The sequence below is a fragment of the Phaenicophaeus curvirostris genome, unplaced genomic scaffold (assembly GCF_032191515.1).
Source record: "Phaenicophaeus curvirostris isolate KB17595 unplaced genomic scaffold, BPBGC_Pcur_1.0 scaffold_434, whole genome shotgun sequence".
In the NCBI taxonomy this organism is placed as follows: Eukaryota; Metazoa; Chordata; class Aves; order Cuculiformes; family Cuculidae; genus Phaenicophaeus; species Phaenicophaeus curvirostris.
This window is the reverse complement of record NW_027207018.1, coordinates 47,019-72,864: the sequence shown is the minus strand read 5'-3', so window position 1 is coordinate 72,864 and position 25,846 is coordinate 47,019. Positions and strand designations below refer to the sequence as shown.

At 61.3% G+C, this 25,846-nt stretch overlaps 2 protein-coding genes across 2 annotated transcripts in view; both read left to right on the top strand.

Moving 5' to 3' along the window:
* Positions 1 to 40: 40 nt before the first annotated feature.
* On the top strand, positions 41 to 23,649 carry SKIC2 (SKI2 subunit of superkiller complex; the record flags this gene model as incomplete). The annotated part of the gene is made up of 22 exons (XM_069882956.1): positions 41 to 109; positions 211 to 345; positions 1,407 to 1,552; positions 3,003 to 3,155; positions 4,893 to 4,977; positions 6,387 to 6,493; positions 6,765 to 6,914; positions 8,714 to 8,807; positions 9,508 to 9,720; positions 10,170 to 10,280; positions 10,521 to 10,632; positions 11,811 to 11,929; positions 14,705 to 14,842; positions 16,548 to 16,679; positions 17,307 to 17,411; positions 17,811 to 17,952; positions 18,537 to 18,645; positions 19,052 to 19,259; positions 19,349 to 19,459; positions 21,027 to 21,245; positions 22,380 to 22,520; positions 23,435 to 23,649. Coding segments are annotated over 22 exons (3,000 nt in total), but the record flags the coding sequence as incomplete, so codon positions are not given.
* A 646-nt stretch (positions 23,650 to 24,295) lies between these two features.
* The window catches only part of STK19 (serine/threonine kinase 19), a 5,106-nt gene continuing 3,555 nt past the window's right edge, over positions 24,296 to 25,846 (top strand). Inside the window, 3 exon segments of the mRNA XM_069882955.1 lie at positions 24,296 to 24,394; positions 25,404 to 25,549; positions 25,634 to 25,729. Coding sequence (XP_069739056.1) covers positions 24,319 to 24,394; positions 25,404 to 25,549; positions 25,634 to 25,729 — 318 coding nt within the window. The 5' untranslated portion in view covers positions 24,296 to 24,318.

Sequence of the window (25,846 nt, the reverse complement as noted above, 5' to 3'; positions counted from 1 at the left end):
GTCCGAACCCTCGGGGGGGCTGAACCCCCCGGGGGGGGCAAATCCCGCCCCCCCCTCGCCCCCCCCGGGCCCCCCCCCCCGCGCCAACAGCCTCGAGGAGCTGCTGCAGGTGGGTTGATGGTGAGGAGGGGGGGGTCTCACTTTTGGGGGGGGTCTCTGCGCCCCCCCCTTCGCTCACAGCCCCCCCCAACTGTGCAGCCCCCTCCCCAGGAGGGGGAAGGGCCCCCCCAGGCCCCCCCCGGGGCCCCCCCGGCCTCCCAAGCCGAGCAGGAATGGGCCGAGCTCATCGACACCAGCAGCCCCGTCCCCGACTTCGAGAGCCTCGTGCCCGACCCCGCGTTCAAGGTGGGGGGGGGAACTTGGGGGCGTCCAGAGGGGTTTGGGGGGTCCTGGAGAGGGATTTGGGGGTCTGGGGGCGGATTTTGGGGGGGTTCTGAGGGGTTTTATGGGGGTTTGGGGGGCGTCTTTGGGGATTTAGGGGGGGCTTGAGGGGTTGTAGGGTGCTTTGGGGGGTCCTGGGGGGGGGATTTGTGGGTCCTGAGGGGTTTTAGGGGGCTTTGGGGGGGTTCTGAGGGGTTTGGGGGGGGTCCTGGAGGGGGATTTGGGGGTCTGGGGGGGATTTTGGGGGGCTCCTGAGAGGTTTTATGGGGGTTTGGGGGGGGTCTGGGGGGGTTTAGGGGGGCTTGAGGTGTTTTGTGGGGGGGCTTGAGGGGTTGTAGGGTGCTTTGGGGGGGGTCCTGAGGGGTTTGGGGGGGCTGGAGGGGGATTTGGGGGTCTGTGGGGGGATTTTGGGGGGTCCTGAGGGGTTTTATGGGGGTTTGGGGGGGGGGTCTGGCGGGTTTGGGGGGGCTTGAGGTCTTTTGGCAGGGCTTGAGGGGTTGTAGGGTGCTTTGGGGGGGTCCCGGGGGGGGGAGATTTGTGGGTCCTGAGGGGTTTTAGGGGGCTTTGGGGGGTCCTGAGGGGCTTGGGGGGGGGTCCTGGAGGGGGATTTGGGGGTCCTGGGAGGGTCCTGAGAGGTTTTAGGAGAGTTTTGGGGTGTTTGGGGGGGGTCCTGAGGGGTTTTGGGGTATTTGGGGGGCCCTTAAGGGGTTTGGAGGGGTCCTGGGGGGGGATTTGAGAGTCCTGGGGGGGGGGTTCTGTGGGGTTTTGGGGGGGCCTTGAAGGGTTGGGGGGGTCCCTGGGGGGGGGCTAGAGGGGTTTGGGGGGGTATCTTGAGTGGTTTAGGGGGGTCCTGAGAGGGATTTATGGGGGGCTGGGGGCTTTTTTCTCTTTTCTAGCGTCTCTTTTCACCCAGGTGCTGGTTTTTCTGTCTCGTATTTGGGGTCCCCCCCCTATTTCGAGGCGCTGTTTCCCCCCCGTACCCCCATTTTAATAATTTTGGGGGGCCCGAACCCCCTTTTTTTCAGTGGCCGTTCACCCCGGACCCGTTCCAGCAGCGAGCGGTTCTGTGCCTGGAGCGGGGCGACTCGCTGCTCGTGGCCGCTCACACCTCGGCCGGCAAGACCGCCGTGGCCGAGTACGCCCTCGCGCTGGCCCGCAGGCACCTCACGCGGTGGGTCCCCGAAAATTGGGGGTCCCCAAAACCCCTCCTGAACCCCAAAACCCCCCCGAGAACCCACCCCGGGACCCCCAAACCGCCTCCATCCCAGCCAAGACCTCGAACTCCTTCATCTCAGCTCTGGTAGCCAAATAGACCCTAGAACTAGCCCGCAGGCACCTCACGCCGTGGGTCCCCGAGAATAGGGGGTCCCCCAAACCCCCCTGAACCCCAAAACCCCCCCCCCAGAACCCCAAACCCCCCACCAGAACCCACCCCGGGACCCCCAAACCGCCTCCATCCCAAGCCAAGACCTCGAACTCCTTCATCTCAGCCCTGTAGCCAAACAGACCCTAGAACTAGCCCGCAGGCGCCTCACGCCGTGGGTCCCTGAAAATAGGGGGTCCCCAAAAACCCCCTGAACCCCAAAACCCCCCCTGAACCCCAAACCGCCCCCCCAGAACCCACCCTGGGACCCCCAAACCGCCTCCATCCCAGCCAAGACCTCGAACTCCTTCATCTCAGCCCTGGTAGCCAAACAGACCCTAGAACTAGCCCACAGGCACCTCACGCCGTGGGTCCCCGAAAATAGGGGGTCCCCCAAACCCCCCTGAACCCCAAAACCCCCCCTGAACCCCAAACCCCCCCCCAGAACCCACCCCGGGACCCCCAACCGCCTCCATCCCAGCCAAGACCTCAAGGAAAACCCACGGTAGCCAAATGCGCCTTGGTGCTGGCCCAGGGGGGCTGAACCGGGGGTCCCCAAAAATTGGGGGTCCCCAAAAGCCCTCTGAACCCCCTAAAACCTCCTCAAAACACCCTGTCTCGGTTGGGGCTCCAACCTCCCTTGTTTCCCCCTGTGATTTGGGGGTTCACTCTCCCTTACCCCCCCCTTTTCCACCTTTATTTTTTGGGGTTCCCCCCTTGCCCCCCGTTTTCCCCTTATTTTGGGGGTTCAGCACCCTTGAAGTCCTATTTTCCCCTCTAATCCACCATTTCCTTCTTTATTTTGGGGGTTCACCCCCATTTATCTTTTTTATTTCCTTGTTATTTTGGGGGTTCACCCCATTTATCTTCTCTTACCCCTTTACTTTGGGGGTTCACCCCCCATAACCCCCATTTTTCTCCTCTCACACTCTCATTTTTGTCTTTATTTTGGGGGTTCATCCCTTTTGCCCCCCATTTATCTCTTTATTTTAGGGGTTCACCCCCTGGAGTCCTATTTTCCTCCCTAACACCCCATATTGCTCCTCATTTTGGGGGTTCACCTCCTCTTTACTCCCTAATTTTTGGGGTTCACCCCCCTTTTCTCTTTACTTCAGGGATTTTCTCTTCTTACTCCCTCCAATCCCCCCCCAACCCCCCTGTTATCCCCCCTACTTAGGTTTCCCGCCCCCCCCCTTTCCCCCCTCTCTAATTTGGGGTCCCCCCCCCTCTAATTTTGGGGTCCCCCCCTGTTTTTTAGGGCTATTTACACGTCCCCCATCAAGGCTCTTTCCAACCAGAAGTTCCGGGAGTTCCGAGCGGCGTTTGGGGAGGCCGGGGTGGGGCTGTTAACGGGGGACGCTCAGCTGCGCCCCGACGCCCCCTGCCTCGTCATGACCACCGAGATCCTGAGGTGAGGGGCCCCCCGAAACCCCGCACCCCAAAACTGAGCCCCGGCCCCAACCCCCAAACCCAACCCCAACCCCAAAACCGAGCCGCGAAAATGAACCCAAAAACCATCAAAACTTGAGCTTTGAGCCCGATCGGACACTGAGATCGTGTGGGGAGGGAACCCCCAAAGCCCTGAACCCCCAGACTGAACCCCAAAACCCCAAACTGAACCCCAAAACCTTCAGCGGAACCTGAACCCCAAAACTGAGCCACAAAAGTGAAATGAAAAGCATCAAAACTCAAGCTCTGAACCCAATCGGACACTGGGATCGTGTGGGGAGGGAGCCCTAAAAGCTTTGAACCCCTAAACTGAACCCTCAGACCCCAAACTGAACCCCAAAACTGAGCCCCAAACCCCTAAACTGAGCCCTGAAACCCCAAACTGAACCCCAAAATCTTCAGTGGAACCTGAACCCCAAAACTGAGCCAACAAAATGAACCGAAAAGCATCAAAACTCGAGCTTTGAGCCCAATCAGACACTGGGATCGTGTGGGGAGGGACCCCCAAAAGTTTTGAACCCCTAAACTGAGCCCTGAGGCCCCAAACTGAACCCCAAAATCTTCAGTGGAACCTGAACCCCAAAACTGAGCCGCAAAAGTGAAATGAAAAGCGTCAAAACTCAAGCTTTGAGCCCAATCGGACACTGGGATCGTGTGGGGAGGGGACCCCCAAAAGTTTTGAACCCCTAAACTGAACCCTCAGACCCCAAACTGAACCCAAAAACTGAGCCCCAAACCCCTAAACTGAGCCCTGAAGACCCCAAACTGAACCCCAAAACCTTCAGTGGAACCTGAACCCCAAAACTGAGCCAACAAAATGAACCGAAAAGCACCAAAACTCGAGCTTTGAGCCCAATCGGACACTGAGATCGTGTGGGGAGGGACCCCCAAAAGTTTTGAACCCCTAAACTGAGCCCTGAGACCCCAAACTGAACCCCAAAACCTTCAGTGGAACCTGAACCCCAAAACTGAGCCACAAAGGTGAAATGAAAAGCATCAAAACTCAAGCTTTGCGCCCTATCGGACACTGGGATCGTGTGGGGAGGGAGCCCCAAAAGTTTTGAACCCCTGAACTGAACCCTCAGACCCCAAACTGAACCCCAAAACTGAGCCCCAAACCCCTAAACTGAGCCCTGAGACCCCAAACTGAACCCCAAAACCTTCAGTGGAACCTGAACCCCAAAACTGAGCCAACAAAATGAACCGAAAAGCATCAAAACTCGAGCTTTGAGCCCAATCAGACACTGGGATCGTGTGGGGAGGGACCCCCAAAAGTTTTGAACCCCTAAACTGAGCCCTGAGACCCCAAACTGAACCCCAAAACCTTCAATGGAACCTGAACCCCAAAACTGAGCCAACAAAATGAACCGAAAAGCATCAAAACTCGAGCTTTGAGCCCAATCGGACACTGGGATCGTGTGCGGAGGGCCCCCCAAAACCCCGAACCCCCAAATCTAGCCTCCCAGCCCCCCCAAATCTCCCCCTACGCTCCCAAATCTCTTTCCAGCCCCCCCAAACTCCCACCCTGCACCCCAAAACCACAGAGTTGGCCCCTTAAAACCTTTTAAATCCCTGTCCTGGCCCTCAAATACTCTCCGTGAACCCCGAAATGCCCCCTGGCCCCCCCAAAAAACCCCGCACCCCCCCCATTACCCCCCTGGACCCCCAAATTTGCCCCCCAAGTCCTGCTCCCCCCCAGGTCGATGCTCTACAACGGCTCCGAGGTTCTGCGAGACCTGGAGTGGGTGATTTTTGACGAGGTTCATTACATTAACGACGCAGAGGTGAGAAATGGGGGGGTCTTAAGGGTTTGGGGGGGCTCTGAGGGGTTTGGGGACCCCCTTCTATCCCCCCAAAACCCCCCAGTACATGGTGACGTGGGAGGAGGCGCTGAGAAAGCTCTTAGAGCATCAGTGGGGATGATGAGGGGAGGTTTTGGGGGGTCTAGGGGGGTTTTGGGGGGTCTCAGGGGTTTAAAGGGGTGCTCAAGGGTTTTGGGGGGGTCCTAAGAGTTTTGAGGGGCTCTTAGGGGTTTTGGGGACCCACCTAAAACACCCCCAACCCCCCCCAGTACGTGGTGACGTGGGAGGAGGTGCTGAGGAAGCTCTTAGAGCCTCAATGGGGATGAGGGGGGTCTAGGGGGGTTTTGGGGGGTCTCAGGGGTTTAAAGGGGTTCTCAAGGGTTTTGGGGGGGTTCTAAGAGTTTTGAGGGGCTCTTAGGGGTTTTGGGGACCCCCTAAAACCCCCCCAAACCTCCCCAGTACATGGTGACGTGGAAGGAGGCGCAGAGGATGCTCTTAGAGCCTCAGTGGGGATGAGGGGAGGTCTAGGGGGGTTTTGGGGGGTCTCAGGGGTTTAAAGGGGTTCTCAAGGGTTTTGGGGGGGTCCTAAGAGTTTTGGGGGGCTCTTAAGGGTTTTGGGGACCCCCTAAAACCCCCCCAAACCTCCCCAGTACATGGTGACGTGGAAGGAGGCGCAGAGGATGCTCTTAGAGCCTCAGTGGGGATGAGGGGAGGTCTAGGGGGGTTTTGGGGGGTCTCAGGGGTTTAAAGGGGTTCTCAAGGGTTTTGGGGGGGTCCTAAGAGTTTTGGGGGGCTCTTAAGGGTTTTGGGGACCCACCTAAAACACCCCCAACCCCCCCCAGTACGTGGTGATGTGGAAGGAGGCGCTGAGGATGCTCTTAGAGCCTCAGTGGAGATGAGGGGAGGTTTTGGGGGGTCTAGGGAGGTTTTGGGGGGTCTCAGGGGTTTAAAGGGGTTCTCAAGGGTTTTGGGGGGGTCCTAAGAGTTTTGGGGGGCTGTTAGGGGTTTTGGGGACCCACCTAAAACACCCCCAAACCCCCCCAGTATGTGGTGATGTGGGAGGAGGCGCTGAGGAAGCTCTTAGAGCCTCAATGGGGATGAGGGGGGGTCTAGGGGGGTTTTGGGGGGTCTCAGGGGTTTAAAGGGGTTCTCAAGGGTTTTGGGGGGGTCCTAAGAGTTTTGAGGGGCTCTTAGGGGTTTTGGGGACCCACCTAAAACACCCCCAAACCCCCCCAGTACGGGGTGATGTGGGAGGAGGTGCTGAGGAAGCTCTTAGAGCCTCAGTGGGGATGATGAGGGGAGGTTTTGGGGGGTCTAGGGGGGTTTTGGGGGGGTCTGGGGGGGTCTAAGGGGTTTTGGGGACCCCCCTGACCCCCCTGCCCCTCCCCCAGCGCGGGGTGGTGTGGGAGGAGGTGCTGATCATGCTCCCCGAGCACGTTCGCCTCGTCCTGCTCAGCGCGACCATCCCCAACGCCCTGGAGTTCGCCCAGTGGGTCGGGTACGACTGGGAGGGGGTTCGGGGGGTCCCCGAGGGATTTCGGGGGGTGGGGAGCCCCGATTTTGCCCTGTTTCACCCCGATTGTGCCCCGCGGGGGCACCAAGCGGCGGCAGCCACGGGTGCTGCAGCCCCCAGTCTCACGCTGGGAGGGAACTGGGGGGCCCTGGTGGAAGTGGGGGAGGTCCCGGGGGGGTTTTGGGGTGCGGGAACCCCGATTTCCCCTCGTTTCACCCCGATTTCCTTCGTTTCACCCCGATTTCCCCCCCCCCAGACGCACCAAGCGGCGGGTCCTGCGGGTTCTGAGCACGCGGCGGCGCCCGGTGCCCCTGCAGCATTTTCTGTGCGTGGGGGGGGGTCCCGGCTCCCGGCCCCCCCGGCTCTTCCTGCTGCTCGACGCCCACGGACGCTTCAGCACCCAGGCGTGAGCCGCCCGCGGGCACCTATAGCGACCTATAGGGGCTTATAGTGACCCCTGAGGCACCTATAGCGACCTATAGCGGCTTATAGTGACCCCTAGGCACCTATAGCGACCGCCACGCGACCTGTGGCTGAGCTATAGGGACCTGCGGCTACCCCACAGCGACCCACGGCTGCCCTAGAGCGACCCACAGGCACCTATAGCGACCTATAGTAATCTATAGTGATCTATAGTGGCTTGTAGTGACCCCTAGGCACCTATAGCGACCGCCACGCGACCTGTGGCTGAGCTATAAGGACCTGCAGCTACCCCATAGCGACCCACGGCTGCCCTATAGTGACCCACAGGTGCCCTATAGCGACCCATAGCTGCCCTATAGAAACACATAAGTGCCCTATAGCGACACATAGGTATCTATAGCGACCCATAGGTGCTCTATAGCAACCCCCACGTGACCTGCAGCTGCCCCATAGGTGCTCTATAGTGACTTATAGGTATCTCTAGCAACCCCTAGCTGCCCTATAGTGACCCATAGGAGCTTATAGTGACCTATATGAGCCCTATAGTGAGTGACCCATAGGTGCCTATAGTGACCCATAAGAGCCTATAGCGACCTATAGGTGCCCTATAGCGACCCCCACGTGACCTGCCACTGCCCCATAGGTGCCCTATAGTGACCTATAGGTGCCTCTAGCGACCCATAGCTGCGTTATAGTGACCCATAGGAGCCTATAGCGACCCATAGGAGCCTATAGCGGCCCATAGGTGCCCTATAGCGACCCACAGGTGCTTATAGCAACCTGTAGCTGCCCTATAGAGACCCATAGGTACCTACGGTGACCCATAGGTGCCTATAGTGACCCATAGGAGCCCTATAGTGACTCACAGGTACCTATAGCGACCCATAGGAGCCTATAACAACCCATAGATGCCCTATAGCGACCCACAGGTGTTTATAGCAACTTGTAGCTACCCTATAGGGAGTCATAGGTGCCTATAGCGACCCATAGGAGCCTTATAGCGACCCATAGGAGCCTATAGCGACCCATAGCTGCCCTATAGCGACCCATAGGTGCTTATAGCAACCTATAGCTGCCCTATAGGGACCCATAGATGCCTACAGCGACCCATAGGAGCTCTATAGCAACTCATAGATACCTATAGTGACCCATAGGTGCCTATAGTGACCTATATGAGCCCTATAGCGGCTCACAGGTGCCTATAGCGACCCATAGCTGCCTATAGCGGCCCATAGCTGCCTTATAGTGACCCATAGGTGCCTGTAGTGACCCATAGGAGACCTATAGCGACTCACAGGAGCCTATAGCGACCCATAGGTGCCCTATAGCGGCCCATAGGAGCCTATAGCGGCCCATAGGTGCCCTATAGGGACCCATAGGAGCCTATAGCGACCCATAGGTGCCCTATAGCGACCCATAGGAGCCTATAGCGACCCATAGGTGCCCTATAGCGGCCCATAGGAGCCTATAGCGGCCCATAGGAGCCTATAGCGACCCATAGGTGCCCTATAGTGACCCATAGGTGCCCTATAGCGACCCATAGGAGCCTATAGTGACCCATAGGAGCCTATAGTGACCTATAGCTGCCCTATAGTGACCTATAGGTGCCCTATAGTGATCCGTAGGAGCCCTATAATGACCCATAGGAACCCTATATCGGCCCATAGGTGCCTATAGCGACCCATAGGAGCCTATAGTGACTCACAGGTGCCTATAGTGACCCATAGGAGCCTATAGCGACCCATAGGTGCCCCGTAGCGACTTGCCCCCCCGTGTCCCCAGGTACTACGAGGCGCTGGAGGCCCACAAGGAGCAGAGCAGCAAGTTCTCTCAGAGCTTCGGGGCGCGGCAGCCGGGGGGCAGCACCCCGGGGCAGGTGGGGGGGGGGGCTGGGGGGCACCTGGGACCCCCCTACTGCCCCACAGACCCCCCCTCACTGCCCCCAGACCCCCCTCCAATTGCCCCAAACCCCCCCAAGTTGCCCCATAGCCCCATTTTATTGCCCCACACCCCTCTCCTTTGCCCCCAACCCCCCTAATTAGCCCCCGTATCCCCCCATAACCCCCTTCTATTGCCCCCATCCCCCCAATTTGCCCCCGTATCCCCCCCAGCCCCCTTTTATTGCCCCCATACCTCCTTCTATTGCTCCCTACGCTCCCAATTTGCCCCCATACCCCTGCATAACCCCCTCTAATTGCCCCTTATCCCTCTCTCTTGCCCCCAACCCCCCTCATTTGCCCCCGTATCCCCCCATAACCCCCTCTAATTGCCCCTTATCCCTCTCTCTTGCCCCCAACCCCCCTCATTTGCCCCCGTATCCCCCCATAACCCCCTCTAATTGCCCCTTATCCCTCTCTCTTGCCCCCGTATCCCCTCATTTGCCCCCCTATCCCCCCATAACCCCCTCTAATTGCCCCTTATCCCTCTCTCTTGCCCCCAACCCCCCTCATTTGCCCCCGTATCCCCCCATCCCCCCTCCAATTGCCCCATATTCCCCTCTCTTGCCCCTATAACCCCCTCCAACTGCCCCCTATCCCCCTAACTGCCCCCGTACCCCCCTTTTCTTGCCCCCCCAGGACCGCGCGGCCTGGCAGGCCGTGGTGGGGCTGCTGCGGGCGCGGGAGCTGCTCCCGGCCGTCGCCTTCACCTTCTCCCGGGGCGGGTGCGACGCTCGCGCCGCCGCCCTGGGGCCCCTCGACCTGCTCAGCAGCGCGGAGCGAACGCGGGCCCGAGCCTTCCTGCAGCGCTGCCTCGCGCGCCTGGGGGCCGCCGACCGCCGGCTGCCGCAGGTGGGGGGCTGGGGGGGGCTGGGGGGCAGGAGAGGGGCTGTGGGGGGGCTGTGGGGCGATGGGGAGCACCCCAGACCCTTCCTGCAGCGCTACCTCGCGTGCCTGGGGGGCCACGAGCGACACTGACCCAGGTACAGGGGGGTTATGGGGCAGATGGGGGGCAGGAGGCGGGTTATGGGGCAGCTATGGGGCAGGAGGGGGGCTGTGGGGTGATGGGGAGCACCCCAGGGCCTTCCTCCAGCGCTGCCTCGCACGCCTGGGGGGCCACAAGCGACACCGATCCAGGTACAGGGGGGTTATGGGGCAGATGGGGGGCTGGGGACGAGGTGTGGGGCAATGGGGGGCTGTGGGCTGTGGGGTTTTGGGGTGTCTCGAGAGCTCTAGGGCAATGGGGGGGCTGTGGGGGGCTCTGGGGCTGCCCCCCAAGTGGCTGTGCCCCCCCCCCCCAGGTGGTGCGGCTGTCGGAGCTGCTGCTGCGCGGGATCGGGGTCCATCACGGGGGGGTCCTGCCCCTGCTCAAGGAGGTGGTGGAGATGCTCTTCAGCCAGGGCCTCGTCAAGGTGTGGGGCGGCCGTGGGGCAGGGGGTGGGGATGTTGCTCCATCAAGGTGTGGGGCAGGGGTTGGGGGTCCCTGGGATGTGCTGTGGGGCAGCTATGGGGCAGGGGATGGGGTTGTTGCTCCATCAAGGTGTGGGGCAGGGGTTGGGGGCTGCGGTGGGGCAGCTGTGGGGCTGGGGGGCAGCTCAGGGGAGGGCCAGACGGGGGACACGGTGTCCTGCCCCACATCTCCTGCCCCACAGCTGCTCTTCGCCACCGAGACCTTCGCCATGGGGGTGAACATGCCGGCTCGCACCGTCGTCTTCGACTCCATCCGCAAGCACGACGGGAACGGCTTCCGGGACCTCCTGCCCGGTGAGGGGCGGCTGGGGGTCTCTGTGGGGTCTCTATGGGTCTTTGTGGGGTCTCTGTGGGGTCTCTGTGGGTCCTTATGGGTCTCTGTGGGGTCTCTATGGGTCTCTGTGGGGTCTCTATGGGGTCTCTGTGGGTCCCTATGGGTCTCTGTGGGGTCTCTGTGGGGTCTCTATGGGTCTCTGTGGGTCCCTATGGGGTCTCTGTGGGTCCCCGTGGGGTCTCTATGGGTCTCTGTGGGGTCTCTGTGGGTCCCTATGGGGTCTCTATGGGTCTCTGTGGGGTCTCTATGGGGTCTCTGTGGGTCCCTATGGGTCCCCGTGGGGTCTCTGTGGGTCCCTATGGGTCTCTATGGGGTCTCTGTGAGTCTCTATGGGGTCCCTGTGGGTCTCTGTGGGGTCTCTGTGGGTCTCTATGGGGTCTCTGTGGGTCCCTATGGGTCCCTATGGGGTCCCTGTGGGTCCCTGTGGGTCTCTGGGGGTCCCTATGGGGTCTCTTTGGGTCCCTATGGGTCCCTATGGGGTCCCTGTGGGTCCCTGTGGGTCTCTGGGGGTCCCTATGGGGTCTCTGTGGGTCCCCGTGGGGTCTCTGTGGGGCCCCTGTGGGTCCCTATGGGTCCCTGTGGGTCTCTATGGGTCTCTGTGGGGGTCTCTGTGAGTCCCTATGGGTCCCTGTGGGTCCCTATGGGTCTCTGTGGGGTCCCTGTGGGTCTCTGTGGGGTCCCTGTGGGTCTCTATGGGGTCTCTGTGGGGTCCCTATGGGTCCCTGTGGGGTCTCTGTGGGGTCCCTGTGGGTCCCTGTGGGTCTCTGTGGGGTCCCTATGGGTCCCTGTGGGGTCTCTGTGAGTCCCTATGGGTCCCTGTGGGTCCCTATGGGTCTCTGTGGGGTCCCTGTGGGTCTCTGTGGGGTCCCTGTGGGTCTCTATGGGGTCTCTGTGGGGTCCCTATGGGTCCCTGTGGGGTCTCTGTGGGGTCCCTATGGGTCCCTGTGGGTCTCTGTGGGTCCCCGTGGGGTCTCTGTGGGTCCCTATGGGTCCCCGTGGGTCCCTATAGATCTCTATGGGGTCTCTATGGGGTCTCTATGGGTCCCCATGGGTCCCTGTGGGTCCCTATGGGTCCCCGTGGGTCCCCGTGGGGTCCCCGTGGGGTCTCCCCGTGGCTCACCTGTGGGGGGGTCTGCAGGCGAGTACGTGCAGATGTCGGGCCGTGCCGGCCGCCGGGGCCTGGACGCCACGGGCTGCGTGTTGCTGCTGTGCCGCGGGGCCGTCCCCGAGCTCGCCGACCTGCACCGCGTCCTCACGGTCAGCGGGGCCTCTGCCCCACACGCGTGTCCCAGCCCCACATGCATCCCTGCCCCACACGCTTCTTCCCTGCCCCACTCACTCTCCTGCCCCACACGCGTGTCCCTATGTCCTCTCCACACGTGTCCCCATGTCCCACATACGTGTCCTTGCGTGTTTTACACGTGTGGCGTCCCGCCATGTGTGTTCCCGTGTCCCTTACATGTGTCACGTGTGCCCTACCTGTGTCCCTTACGTGTGTTTTCACGTCCCTTACACGCCATGTCTCCCACACGTGTCTTTATGTCCTTTACTCATGTCCACCTACATACTTTACATGTTCGTGTGTCCCCCACACATGTCCCCATGTCCCTTACCTGTGTCCCCGTGTCTATTACCTGTGTCCCCATAGCCCTTACACGTGTCATGTCCCCCCCACATGTCCCTTACCTGTGTCCCCATGGCCCTTACATGTGTTGTGTTCCCTCTACATGTCCTCATGTCCCTTACCTGTGTCCCCATGGCCCTTACACATGTCGTGTTCCCTCTGCATGTCCCTGTGTCCCTTACCTGTGTCCCTGTGTCCCTTATCTGTGTCCTCATAACCCTTATACGTGTCGTGTCTCCTCCACATGTCCCTGTGTTCCTTACCTGTGTCCCCATGTCCCTTACACATGTCGTGTCCCCTCTACATGTCCCCGTGTCCCTTACCTGTGTCCCCACATCCCTTACGTGTGTCCCTGTGTCCCCACGTCCCTTACGTGTGTCCCTGTGTCCCTTATCTGTGTCCCCATAACCCTTAGACGTGTCGTGTCCCCTTCACATGTCCCTTACGTGTGTCCCCATGTCTCTTACCTGTGTCCCCGTGTTCCTTACACGTGTTGTGTCCCTTCTACATGTCCCCATGTCCCTTACATGTGTCCCCGTGTCCCTTACACGTGTCGTGTCCCCTTCACATGTCCCCATGTCCCTTACCTGTGTTCTTAAGTCCCTTACCTGTGTCCGTGTGTCCCTTGCCTGTGTCCCCATGGCCCTTACACGTGTTGTGTCCCCTCTACATGTCCCCACGTCCCTTACCTGTGTTCCCATGTCTCTTACCTGTGTCCCCGTGTTCCTTACCTGTGTCCCTATGGCACTTACATGTGTCACGTCCCCTCCACATGTCCCCATGTCCCTTACCTGTGTCCCCATAGCCATTACACATGTCGTGTCCCCCTACATGTCCCTCACCTGTGTCCCCGTGTCCCTTACCTGTGTCCCCATGGCCCTTACACGTGTCACATCCCCTCCACGTGTCCCCATGTCCCTTACCTGTGTCCCTGTGCCCCTTACCTATGTCCCCACGGCCCTTAACACATGTCGTGTTCCCTTTACATGTCCCCGTGTCCCTTACCTGTGTCTCCATGTTTCTTATCTGTGTCTCCATAACCCTTATATGTGTCGTGTCCCCTCCACATGTCCCTTACCTGTGTCCCCATGGCCCTTACACATGTTGTGTTCCCTCTACATGTCCCCATGTCCCTTACCTGTGTCCCCATAGCCCTTATATGTGTCGTGTCCCCCCCACGTGTCCCTTACCTGTGTCCCCATGGCCCTTACACGTGTCATGTCCCCTCCACATGTCCATATGTCCCTTACCTGTGTTCCCGTGTCCCTTACCTATGTCCCCATGGCCCTTAACACATGTCGTGTCCCCTCTACATGTCCCTGTGTCCCTTACCTGTGTCCCCATGTCCCTTACACGTGTCGTGTCCTCTCCCCATGTCCCCGTGTCCCTTACCTGTGTCCCCGTGTCCCTTACACGTGTCGTGTCCTCTCCCCATGTCCCCATGTCCCTTACCTGTGTCCCCATGTCCCTTACCTGTGTCCCCGTGTCCCTTACACATGTCATGTCCCCTTCACATGTCCCTGTGTCCCTTATCTGTGTTCCCATGGCCCTTACCTGTGTCCCCGTGTCTCTTACCTGTGTCCCCGTGTCCCTTACACGTGTCGTGTCCCCCCCACATGTCTCTTACCTGTGTCCCTCACACATGTCGTGTCCCCCCCCGTCCCTGACCCGTGTCCCCGTGTCCCTCACGCGTGTCGTGTCCCCCCCCCGTCCCTGAGCCGTGTCCCCGTGTCCCTCACGCGTGTCGTGTCCCTGACCCGTGTCCCCGTGTCCCTCACGCGTGTCGTGCCCCTGAGCCGTGTCCCCGTGTCCCTCGCGCGTGTCGTGTCCCTGAGCCGTGTCCCCGTGTCCCTCACGCGTGTCGTGCCCCTGAGCCGTGTCCCCGTGTCCCTCACGCGTGTCGTGCCCCTGAGCCGTGTCCCCGTGTCCCTCACGCGTGTCGTGTCCCTGAGCCGTGTCCCCGTGTCCCTCACGCGTGTCGTGTCCCTGACCCGTGTCCCCGTGTCCCTCACGCGTGTCGTGCCCCTGACCCGTGTCCCCATGTCCCTCACGCGTGTCGTGTCCCTGAGCCGTGTCCCCGTGTCCCTCACGCGTGTCATGTCCCTGACCCGTGTCCCCGTGTCCCTCACGCGTGTCGTGTCCCCCCCCGTGTCCCCGTGTCCCTCACGCGTGTCGTGTCCCTGAGCCGTGTCCCCGTGTCCCTCACGCGTGTCATGTCCCTGACCCGTGTCCCCGTGTCCCTCACGCGTGTCGTGTCCCTGACCCGTGTCCCCGTGTCCCTCACGCGTGTCGTGCCCCTGAGCCGTGTCCCCGTGTCCCTCACGCGTGTCGTGTCCCCGAGCCGTGTCCCCGTGTCCCTCACGCGTGTCGTGCCCCTGAGCCGTGTCCCCGTGTCCCTCGCGTGCCAGGGCCGCGCGGCGCCGCTGCAGTCGCGGTTCCGCCTGACGTACGGGATGGTGCTGGCTCTGCTCCGCGCCCGCGCCCTGCGCCTCGAGGACGTCCTGCGGCGCAGCTTCGCCGAGTTCCCCCGACAGCGACACGCCAGCGTGGGACACGGGGGGACACGGGGGACACGGGGGGACACTGGGAAGATGGGGGACATGGAGGGAGATGGGGGAGATGGAGGGAGATGGGGGAACATGGAGGGAGATAGGGGAACACAGAGAAGATGGGGGACATGGAGGAAGATGGAGGGGACGCAGGGAAGATGGGGGACATGGAGGAAGATGGAGGGGACACAGGGAAGATGGGGGACATGGAGACGTGGAGAGATGGGGGAGACACACAAGATGGAGGACATGGGGGAAGATGGAAGGATACAGGAAAATGGGGGGCCATAGAGGGAGGTGGGGAAGATGGAGGACATGGGGGGACACAGGGAAGATGGAGGAGATGGGGGAGATGGAGGGAGATGAGGGGACATGGAAAATGGGGGACGTGGAGGAGATGGGGGGACACAAGGAAGATGGGGACGTGGAGACGCAGAGGGAGATGGGGGGACAGGGAAAAAGGGGGACATGGGGAAGATAGGGGACATGGAGGGAGATGGAGGGACACAGGGAAGATGGGGGACGTGGAGACATGGAGAGTGATGGGGGGACACAGGGAAAATGGGGGAGATGGAGGGACATGGAGGGAGATGGGGGGACACAGAAGATGGAAGACATGGGGGAAGATGGGGGACATGAGGGGACACGGAAAATGGGGGACATAGAGGAAGATGGGGGACATGGGGGAAGATGGGGGACATGGAGGGAGATGGGGGGACACAGGGAAAATGGGGGACGTGGAGGGAGATGGAGGAGATGGGGGGACACAGGGAAGATGGGGGATATGGAGACATGGAAAGAGATGGGGGGACACAGAGAAGGTGGGGGACGTGGAGACATGGAGGGAGATGGGGGGACACACGGAGAATGGGGGACGTGGGGGAGATGGAGATGGGGGGACACAGGGAAAATGGGGGACTGGGGTGACATGGAGGGAGATGGGGGGACACAGAAGATAGAGGACATGAGGGAAGATGGGGGACATGGAGAGAGATGGGGGGACACAGAGAAGATGTGGGACATGGGGGAAGATGGGGACACAAGGAAGATGGGGGACATGAGGGGACACAGGGAAAATGGGGGCATAGAGGGAGATGGAGAAGATAGAGGACATGGGGAGACACGGGGAAGATGGGGGACATGGAGAGAGATGGGGAGACATGGAGGGACATGGGGGGACACAGAAGATGGAGGACATGGGGGAAGATGGAGGACGTGAGGGGTCACAGGGAAGAAGGGGGACATGAAGGGAGATGAGAGGACACAGGGAAAATGGGGGACATGGAGGATATAGGAGACATGGGGACATAGGGGGACATGGAGGGGACAGGGGGGGAGAGGGAGGAGAAAGGGACATGGGGGACGGGGAAAATGGCGGGAAAACAGAGGGAAAATGGCGGGAAACGGGGGAAAATGGCGGGAAAACAGAGGGAAAATGGCGGGAAACGGGGGAAAATGGCGGGAAACGGGGACGTGGGTTCCCCTGGTTTTGGGGGGTCCCAAGGGTTTGGGGGGGGGTCCCAAGGGTTCTTAGGGGACTGCGGGTGGGACACACAGAGGGACATGGGGACAGGGAGGGCGTGGGGGGAGATGGGGGACGAGGAGGGAGATGGGGACATGGAGGAGACGGGGGGACACGGGGATGGGGGGGACCCTGGGGGACCCGTCTGTGTGTGTGTGTGTGTCCCCACCCCGATCCCAGGAGCAGGAGCGGCGGCTGCGGGAGCTGCGAGGGGAGCTGGCGGCGCTGGGGGATCCCGGGGGGGCTCTGCCCGACCTCCCCGACTATCACCGCGCCGTCACCCAGCTGAGGGAGGCACGAGCCGTCCTGCAGGTGGGGGACACCCCCAAACTGGGGGGGGGGGACACCCCCAAACTGGCACCGAAGGGGTTAAAAATGGGGACGGAGGGGTTAAAGTGGGGATGAAGGGGTTAAAATGGGGATGAAGGGGTTAAAGTGGGGAATGAAAGGGTTAAAAAATCAGAATTGGGGGGCTCAGATGGGGGGGGGCAAACTGGGAATAGGGGAGATCAAACTGGGAATGGGGGGACCCTAAACTGGGGCGGAGAGGGGTTAAGCTGGGGCTGAAGGGGTTAAAAATGGGAACGGAGGTGGGGGGGTGTCAGATGGGGAGGGGAGACCCCCAAACTGGGGAGGTTTTGGGGTCCCTGGAAGGTTTTGGGGTCCCCCCCGATGGGTTTTGGGGTCCCTGGCTGGTTTTGGGGTCCCCCCCGATGTGTTTTGGGGTCCCTGGGTGGTTTTGGGGTCCCCTCATGATGGGTTTTGGTGTTCCTGGCTGGTTTTGGGGTCCCCCCCGATGGGTTTTGGTGTTCCTGGCTGGTTTTGGGGTCCCCCCGATGTGTTTTGAGGTCCCTGGGTGGTTTTGGGGTCCCCCCCGATGGGTTTTGGTGTTCCTGGCTGGTTTTGGGGTCCCCCCCTGACGGGTTTCGGGGTCCCCAGCGGCACCTGGCGCAGTCGCCCTCGGGGCTGCGGGTCCTGGCGCCGGGACGCGTGGTCGTCGTCTGCACCCCGAAACACCCCAACGCCCTGGGGGTCATCCTGCAGGTACCCCAAAACCTCCCGGAGACCCCCCCAAAACCCCCCAACCCCCCTGAGACCCCCCAAAACCCCTCAAAATCCCCTCTGAGCCCCCCAACTCCCCCCCAATCTCTTCCAAGACCCTGTGAACCCCCCAAAAAACCCTGAGCCCCCCCAAAACTCCCAAAACATCCCCCTGAGACCCCCTCAAGCCCCCCAAAACCTTCTGGGGCCCCCCAACCCCCCCAAAAAACCCACTCTTGAGCCCCCCAAATCCCAGAGCCCCCCCAAAACCCCCTGAGATCCCTCTGAGACCCGCCAGCCCCCCCGAGCCCCCCAAAACTCCCCCCTGAGACCCCCCCGAACCCCCTAAAACCCCTCGAAACCCCCCAAAACTACCTGAACCCCCCCTTTTTGCCCCCCCAGGTCTCCCCCGAGGGCTCCAGCCGCACCTTCTCGACGCTGGTGCTGAGCGACCCCCCCGGGCGGGATGGGGGGCCCCCCACGGCCCCCCCAAACGCCCCCCGCCCCGAGGATCTGCTGCTCACCCGCCTCTTCCTACCCGAGGGTCAGGTTTGGGGGGGCCCCAAAGCCTGGGACCCCATTTTGGGGGGGTCCCTAAAGCTTAGGACCCCATTTGGGGGGGGGTTGGGAGGGGACAAAGTCTCAGACCCCCTTTTTGGGGGGGTCCCCAAAGCCTAGGACCACATTTTGGGGGGCTGGGGGGGTCCCCTAAGCCTGGGACCCCTTTTTGGGGGTGTCCCTGAAGCTTAGGACCCCATTTGAGGGGTCTGGGGGGGGGTCCCCCAAAGCCCAAGATCCCCTTTTGTGGGAGGGGGGGATCCGAATGGGGACATTTTGGGGTTCCCCTCCATATTTTGGGGTCTCCCCCACCCTTTGGAGGTGTCCCCCCCATTTTGAACTGTCCCCTCCATTTTGGGGTCCATCCCCCCCCTAATTTTGGGGTCTCCTCCCTCATTTTGGGCTCCCCCCCTCCCATTTTGGGGTCTCTCCCCCAGTTTTGGGGTCTTTTTCTCCCATTTTGGGGTTCTTTTCCTCCATTTTGGGGTATTTTCCTCTCATTTTGGGGTCCCCCCCTCCCATTTCGGGGTGCCCCCCCTGAATATCGAACCACAACCCCCCCCCCCCAAGGCCCCCCCGGGGCGACGCTGGCGCACGTGCCCCCCGAAGCCATCGTGGGGATCACGACCAAGACGCTGCGGGTGAACCCCGAAAACCTGATAAGGGCGCTGGGACCCCGGTGAGGGGGGGGGGGTGGAAATGGGGGGGTCTGGGGTCACCTGGGGGGGCTTGGGGGTCAGTTAGAGGGGATTTGGGGGTGAACTGGGGGGGTTGGGGGTGAATTAGGGGTGTTTGAGGGTGAATTGGGGGGTTTGGGGGTGCCTGGATGTGAATTGGGGGGGTCTTGGGGTGAATTGGGGGGGGGTTGGGGTGAGTGGGAGGGTTTTGGGGTGAATTTGGGGGGGCTAGAGGTCAGTTAGAGGGGGTTTGGGGTGAATCTTTGGGGTTTGGGGGTGCCTGGAGGTGAATTGGGGAGGTTTGGGGGTTAATGGGGGTGGTTTACCTCATTTTGGGGTCCCTGGGGTGGATTTTGGGGTCCCTGGGTATATTTCGGGGTCCCTGACCCCCCCTTCCCCCCCCGCCAGGGCCCCCCCCAGCCCCGAGGTGGGGTCCGTGCTGCAGGAGCTGCTGCGCCTGGCCGGGGGGGGTTCTCGGGGGGGTCCCCCCCTTTTAGATTCGGGGTCCCTCCCGCTGCGAACCCCCGAATCCGTGGAGGCGGCCGCCCGGCTCCGCTCCCTGGGGGCCTCGCTCGGCTCCTTCCGCTGCGTCCACAGCCCTCGCTTCGACGAGCAGGTAATTCCAAAAATTCCAGGGGGGGGGTATCCCCTAAAAATGTTGGGGACCCCCCCCTTGCACCCCTTTTTTTTTTTTTTCCTTCCCAGTTTGCCCAGTTTGCCGCCCGGCAGGAGCTGCAGGAGCAGCTGGAGCAGCTCCAGTTCCAGCTCTCCGACCAGGCCCTCGAGCTGCTCCCCGAGTATCACCAGCGCCTGCAGGTGGGACCCCAAAAACCACCCCCGGGACACCCCAAAAGCCACTGGGAACTCCATAAAACCCGCCGGGACACCCCAAAAGCCACTGGGAACCCCATAAAACCCGCTGGGACACCCCAAAATCCACTGGAAACCCCATAAAACCCACCGGGACACCCCAAAATCCGCTGGGAACCCCATAAAACCCACCGGGACACCCCAAAATCCGCTGGGAACCCCTTAAAACCCACCGGGACACCCCAGAATCCACTGGGAACCCCATAAAACCCACTGGGACACCCCAAAATCCACTGGGAACCCCATAAAACCCACCGGGACACACCAAAATCCACTGGGAACCCCATAAAACCCACCGGGACACCCCAAAATCCACTGGGAACCCCATAAAACTCACCGGGACACCCCAAAATCCACTGGGAACTCCATAAAACCCACCGGGACACCCCAAAATCCACTGGGAACCCCAAAAAACACCCCCGGGACACCCGAAAAGCCACTGGGAACCCCATAAAACCCACCGGGACACCCCAAAATCCACTGGGAACCCCACAAAAACAGCCCGGGACACCCCAAAATCCACTGGGAACCCCCTAAACCCCCCACCAGGACACCCCAAAACCCACTGGGAACCCTCCCAAAACCCAGTGGGAACCCGTGAGACTCCCCAAAATCCACTGGGAACCCCCCCAGGATCCCCCAGATCCACTGGGATCCCCCCCAAAACCCACTGGGAACCCGCGAGACTCCCCAAATCCACTGGGACCCCTTCAAACCCCCCCCCAGCACCCCAAAATCCACTGGGAACCCCCCCCAGGACCCTCCTGGCACCCCAAAATCCAATGGGAACCCCTAAGACTCCCCCCAAACCCACTGGGACCCCCCCAGGACCCCCCAGTGCCTTGAGGGGGGACCCCAAAACCCCTCCCAGGACCCTCCGTTCCCCTCCATGTCCCCACGTCCCTTTCCCCCCTGACCCCCCCTCTGTCCCCGTGTCCCCCGATGTCCCTGTGTCCCCTCACCCCCCTCTGTCCCCAATGTCCTCGTGTCCCCCCAATGTCCCTTTTCCCCCTCTGTCCCCATGTCCCCCATGTCCCTTTTCTCTCCAATGTCCCCAATGTCCTCGTGTCCCCCCGATGTCCCCTGACCCCCCCTCTGTCCCCATGTCCCCCCCATGTCCCCATGTCCCTTTTCTCTCCAATGTCCCCAATGTCCTCGTGTCCCCCCAATGTCCCCACGTCCCTTTTCTCTCCATGTTCTCGTGTCTCCCCAATGTCCCCATGTGCCCCCTCTGTCCCCCTGTCCCCCCCATGTCCCTTTTCTCTCCAATGTCCCCATGTCCCCCCCATGTCCCCAATGTCCTCGTGTCCCCCCATGTCCCCATGTCCCCCCTCTGTCCCCCTGTCCCCTCCATGTTCCCCATGTCCCTTTTCTCTCCAATGTCCCCATGTCCCCCCCATGTCCCCAATGTCCTCGTGTCCCCCCATGTCCCTTTTCTCTCCAACGTCCCCAACGTCCCCGCGTCCCCCCGCGTCCCCTGACCCCCCCGGTGTCCCCGCTGTCCCCCCGGCAGGTGCTGCGGGCTCTGGGCTACGTGGGCGCGGGGGACGCGGTGGCCCTGGGGGGCCGCGTGGCCTCGCTGCTCAGCGCCCACGAGCTGCTGCTGACGGAGCTGCTGCTGGGGAACGTCCTGGCCCCGCTGCGCCCCGAGGAGTGCGCCGCCCTGCTGGCCTGCACCGCCGGGGGGGGCCGCGGGGACCCCCCGAAGCGCCTGCCCCCCGCGCTGCTCCAGGTAACCCCGAAAACGGGGAGACACCCTCAAAAAACGGGGTGAAACGCACCAAAAATGGAGAAAAACGCACCAAAAATGGAGGAAAACCCACCAAAAAGGGGGAAAAACCCACCAAAAATGGAGAGTTTGGGGCTAAAAGGGGGGTTTGGACCCCCCGAAGCGCCTGCCCCCCGCGCTGCTCCAGGTAACCCCAAAAAAATGGGGAGAAAACATGAAAAAATGGGGCCAAATGCACCAAAAATGGAGAAAAACACACCAAAAATGGAGAAAAATGCACCAAAAAGGGGGAAAAACCCACCAAAAATGGAGAGTTTGGGGCTAAAAGGGGGGTTTGGACCCCCCCAAGTGCCTGCCCCCCGCACTCGTGCAGGTGACCCCCAAAAAAATGGGGAGAAAACATGAAAAAACGGGGCGAAACGCACTAAAAACGGAGAAAAATGCACTAAAAATGGGGTTTGTGGGGCTCTAGGTGGGGGTTTGGGGGTCCCTCTTGGTCTGAAGGGATAGAGGGGGGATGCGGGGACCCCCGAAGCGCCTGCCCCCCGCGCTCCTGTAGGTAACCCCCAAAAATGGGGAGAAAACATGAAAAAACGGGGCAAAACATACCAAAAATGGAGAAAAACGCACCAAAAATGGAGAAAAATGCACCAAAAAGGGGGAAAACCACAAAAAAATGGGGGAAACCCCACCAAAAATTGGGAAAAACACCCCCAAAAGGGGGAAAAACCACAAAAAAATGGGGAAGCCCCCCCAAAAATGTGAAAAAACCCACGAAAAATAGGTTAGAACCCCCCAAAATGGAGAGTTTGGGGCTGTAAGGAGGGATCTGGGGGGAAATTGGGGGTCCCTCTTGGTCTGGAGAACTGGAGAACCCCCACAAACTGCCTCTGACCCCCCCCTGCTCCAGGTACCCCCCAAAAATGGGGCAAAACCCCCCAAAAATGGGGAAAAAACCACCAAAAATGGGGAAAAACCCACAAAAAATGGGGAAAAAAACCACAAAAAAATGGGGAAAAACCTACAAAAAATGGATCAGGACCCCGATTTTGGGGCTGTACGGGGGGGTCTGGGGGATCTCGGGGTTCCGGGGGGTTTCTCTGATTCGGGGTCCCCCCTCTTCTTCCCCCCTCCCAGGCGGTGGAGCAGGTCCGGGAGGTCGCCCTGCGCCTGGGGCGCCTCCAGCAGGAGTTGGGGCTCCCCCAGAGCCCCCAGGAATTCCTCGACGAGCTCGGCTTCGGCCTCACCGAGGTCGTCTACGAGTGGGCCCGGGGCGTGGTGAGACAAACGACACCCCCAAAACACCCTGGGACCCCCCAAAAACCCCTTGGGACCCTCCAAAACCCCTTTAGGACCCCCCAAAATCCCTTAGGACCCCCCCAAATCCCTTGGGATCCCCCCCCAGACAACATGGGATCCCTCCAAGCCCCTTGGGACACCCCGTTCCCTCCCTTTCTCCTCCCCTTGGACCCCCCGTTTGCCCCTCAGGCCCCCCCAAACTCCCTGTGACCCCCCCATTTGCCCCCTTTCTCCCTCCTTTTCCCCCATTCCTCCCCTCAAGCCCCCCCCAAATCCTCTGGGACCCCCTTTTCTCTCCCTTTTCCCCTCCAAACCCCCTGGGACCCCCCTTTTCTCCCCCTTCCCCCCCCATTCTCCCCGTCAAGCCCCCCCCCAAACCCGCTGAGACCCCCTTTTTCACCCCCTCAGGCCTTGCCAAACCCTCCGAGACCCCCTTTTCTACCTCTATTTTCCCCCTCAAGCCCCCCCCCAACCCTCTGAGACCCCCTTTTCTCCCCCTTTCATCCCCTCAGGCCCCCCCAAACCCCTTGGGATCCCCCTATTCCCCCCTTTTCTCCCCCTTTCCCCCCCATTCTCCCCCTCAAACCCTCTGGGACCCCCTTTTATCCCCCCTTCACGCCCTCAGACTCCCCGAGCCCCCCTTCTCTCCCTCTATTCCCCCTCTCAAGCCCCCCCAAACCCCTTGGGACCCCCGATCCGCCCCCTTTCCCCCCCTCAAGCTCCCCCAGAGTCCCTGAGACCCCCCTATTCCCCCCCTTAAGCCCCCTGACAGACCCTGGGACCCCCCTATTCCCCCTCAGGCCCCCCCAGACCATCTCAGACCCCTTTTTCCCCCCCTCAGCCCCCCCCCAAACACCCTTTTGCCCCCCCCACGTTAACCCTTCCCTCCCCAGCCCTTCGCGGAGCTGCCGGGGCTGCCGGAGCTGCAGGAAGGCGCCGTGGTTCGCTGCATCCAGCGCCTGGAGGAGCGCTGCCGCGAGCTTCGGGGCGCCGCGCGCCTCGTGGGGGAACCCGCCCTGGCCACCAAGATGGAGGCGGCCGCCACCGCCATCAAGCGCGACATCGTCTTCGCCGCCAGCCTCTACACCCAATAAAGGCATCAAAACGACCTCCCGATCCCCCCTCGTTGGGCTCAAAGGGTTCCATCCGACCCCCTCATTGACCTGAATGGTTCGATCTGACCCCCCCCATTGACCTAAATGGTTCGATCTAACCCCCCCTATTGACCTAAATGGTTTGATCAACCCCCCCCACTGACCTAAATGGTTCAATCGGACTCCCCTTATTGACCTAAATGGTTTGCTCTAACCCCCCTCTTGGCTTAAATGGTTCAATCCACCCTCTCCATTGGTCCAAATGGTTCAGTCCACCCCCCTCATTGACTTAAATGGTTCAATCCACCCCCCATGGTTCAACCACCCCCTTCCATTGACCCAAATGGTTCAGTCCACCCCCCTCATTGACTTAAATGGTTCAATCCACTCCCCCATGGTTCAACCACCCCCCTCCATTGGCCTAAATGGTTCACTCCAAACCCCCTCATTGACCTAAATGGTTCGATCCAACCCTCCCCCATAGATCTAAATTATATTCCCTGCTATGGTTCAATCCAATCTCCCTCCTCATTGGCTCAAATGGTTTGATCCAACCCCCTCCATTGGCTCAAATGGTTCGAGCCGACTCGCCTCCCTCCTCCCTCCCTCATTGGTCTCCCGCGCGCTCGCCTCTCTCTGACGTCATCAACGCGCGCCGGAAGTTCCCCCTCCCCGGTCCCTTCATGAACCGGCGCCGCCGCCTCCTCCTCGGGGACCCCTGGGGGGGAAAGCGGCCGCGGGAGGGGCCGAGACCCGATGGTACCGGGGGGGGGGGGCAATGGGGGTCCTAGGGGTCTTTATGGGGGTTATTGGGGTCCTAGGGGTCTTTATGGGGGTTATTGGGGTCCTAGGAGTCTTTATGGGGGGTTATTGGGGGCCTTTGGGGGTCCTGGGCGGGGTTATGGGGTTCTTGGGGGGGGTTAGGAGGACTATAAGGGGCCTTTGTGGGTCTGGGGGGGCCTTTATGGGGGTCCTGGGGGGTTGTCATGAGGATTTATGAGGGTCCTGGGGGCCTTTGGGGTCCTGGGGGGACTTGGGGGGGGGTATAGAGGTCCTGATGGTCTTTATGGGGGTCCCTGGGAGGGAATTTGGGGTCTGGGGAGGTGTTATGGGGGGTCCTTGGGGGGGGTTGGGGTCTGGGGGGATTACGGGGTCCCTGGGAGGAGATTTGGGAATCTGAGAGCGTTTATGGGGGTCCCTGGGGAGATTGTGGGGGTCCTGGGGGGTTTTATGAGGCTTTACGAGGGTCCTGGTGGGGGTTATGGGGTCCCTGGGAGGGGATTTGGGGGGTCTAGGGCACTTATGGGGGTCCCTGGGGGAGTTATGGGGGTCCTGGGGGGGTTGTGGGGTCCTTGAGAGGGGAATTTGGGCATCTGGAGGTGTTATGGGGTTCCTGGGGGGGCTCATGAGGGTTTATGGGGGTCCTGGGGGGGTTCATGAGGGTTTATGGGGGCCCTGGAGGGGTTTATGGGGGTCCTGGGGGGGGTGATGAGGGTTTATGGAGGTCCTGGGGGGGGTGATGAGGGTTTATGGGGGTCCTGGGGGGGGTGATGAGGGTTTATGGGGGTCCTGGGGGGGGTGATGAGGGTTTATGGGGTCCTGGGGGGGTGATGAGGGTCCTGGAGAGTGATGTGTGGGCCGAGGAGGGTTTACAGGGGTCCTGATGGGGGTTTTGGGGTCCTGATGGGGGTTTTGGGGTCCTGAGAGGGTTTATGGGGTTCGGGGGGGTGGTTCCTGGGGTTCCCAGTGCCCCCCCCGTCCCCCCCAGGCTCCCCGGGGGCGGTGGAGGCGGCTCTGGGGGCCCTGGGGGCCCTTTTCCCGCGCCGGCTCTTCGGGGACGCGCTGCCGCCCCTCGTCCTGCGCCACCAGCTCTACAGCCTCGTTCCCGACCGAACCGCCGTCGACCGGCACCTGGTCAGCCCCCCAAAACCCCCCTGGAACCCCGAAAATAACCCTGGGGACCCCCCCCTTACCCCGAGATCCCCCCCACCCCCCCAGAACCGCCTGCGCGACGAGGGGCGCGTGCGGCTGCTGCACCTCGGCCTCGGCCCCGACGAGCTGGGGGTCGTCTTCGTGGAGCCCTTCAGGGAAAAGGTGGGGGGCTCGGGGCGTTTTGGGGTCCCCTGGGGTGTTTCGGGGTCCTTAAAAGGATCTTCAGGGTCATCTTTGGGGTCCTAGGAGGATTTTGGGGCCCCCAGAAGCGTCTCTAGG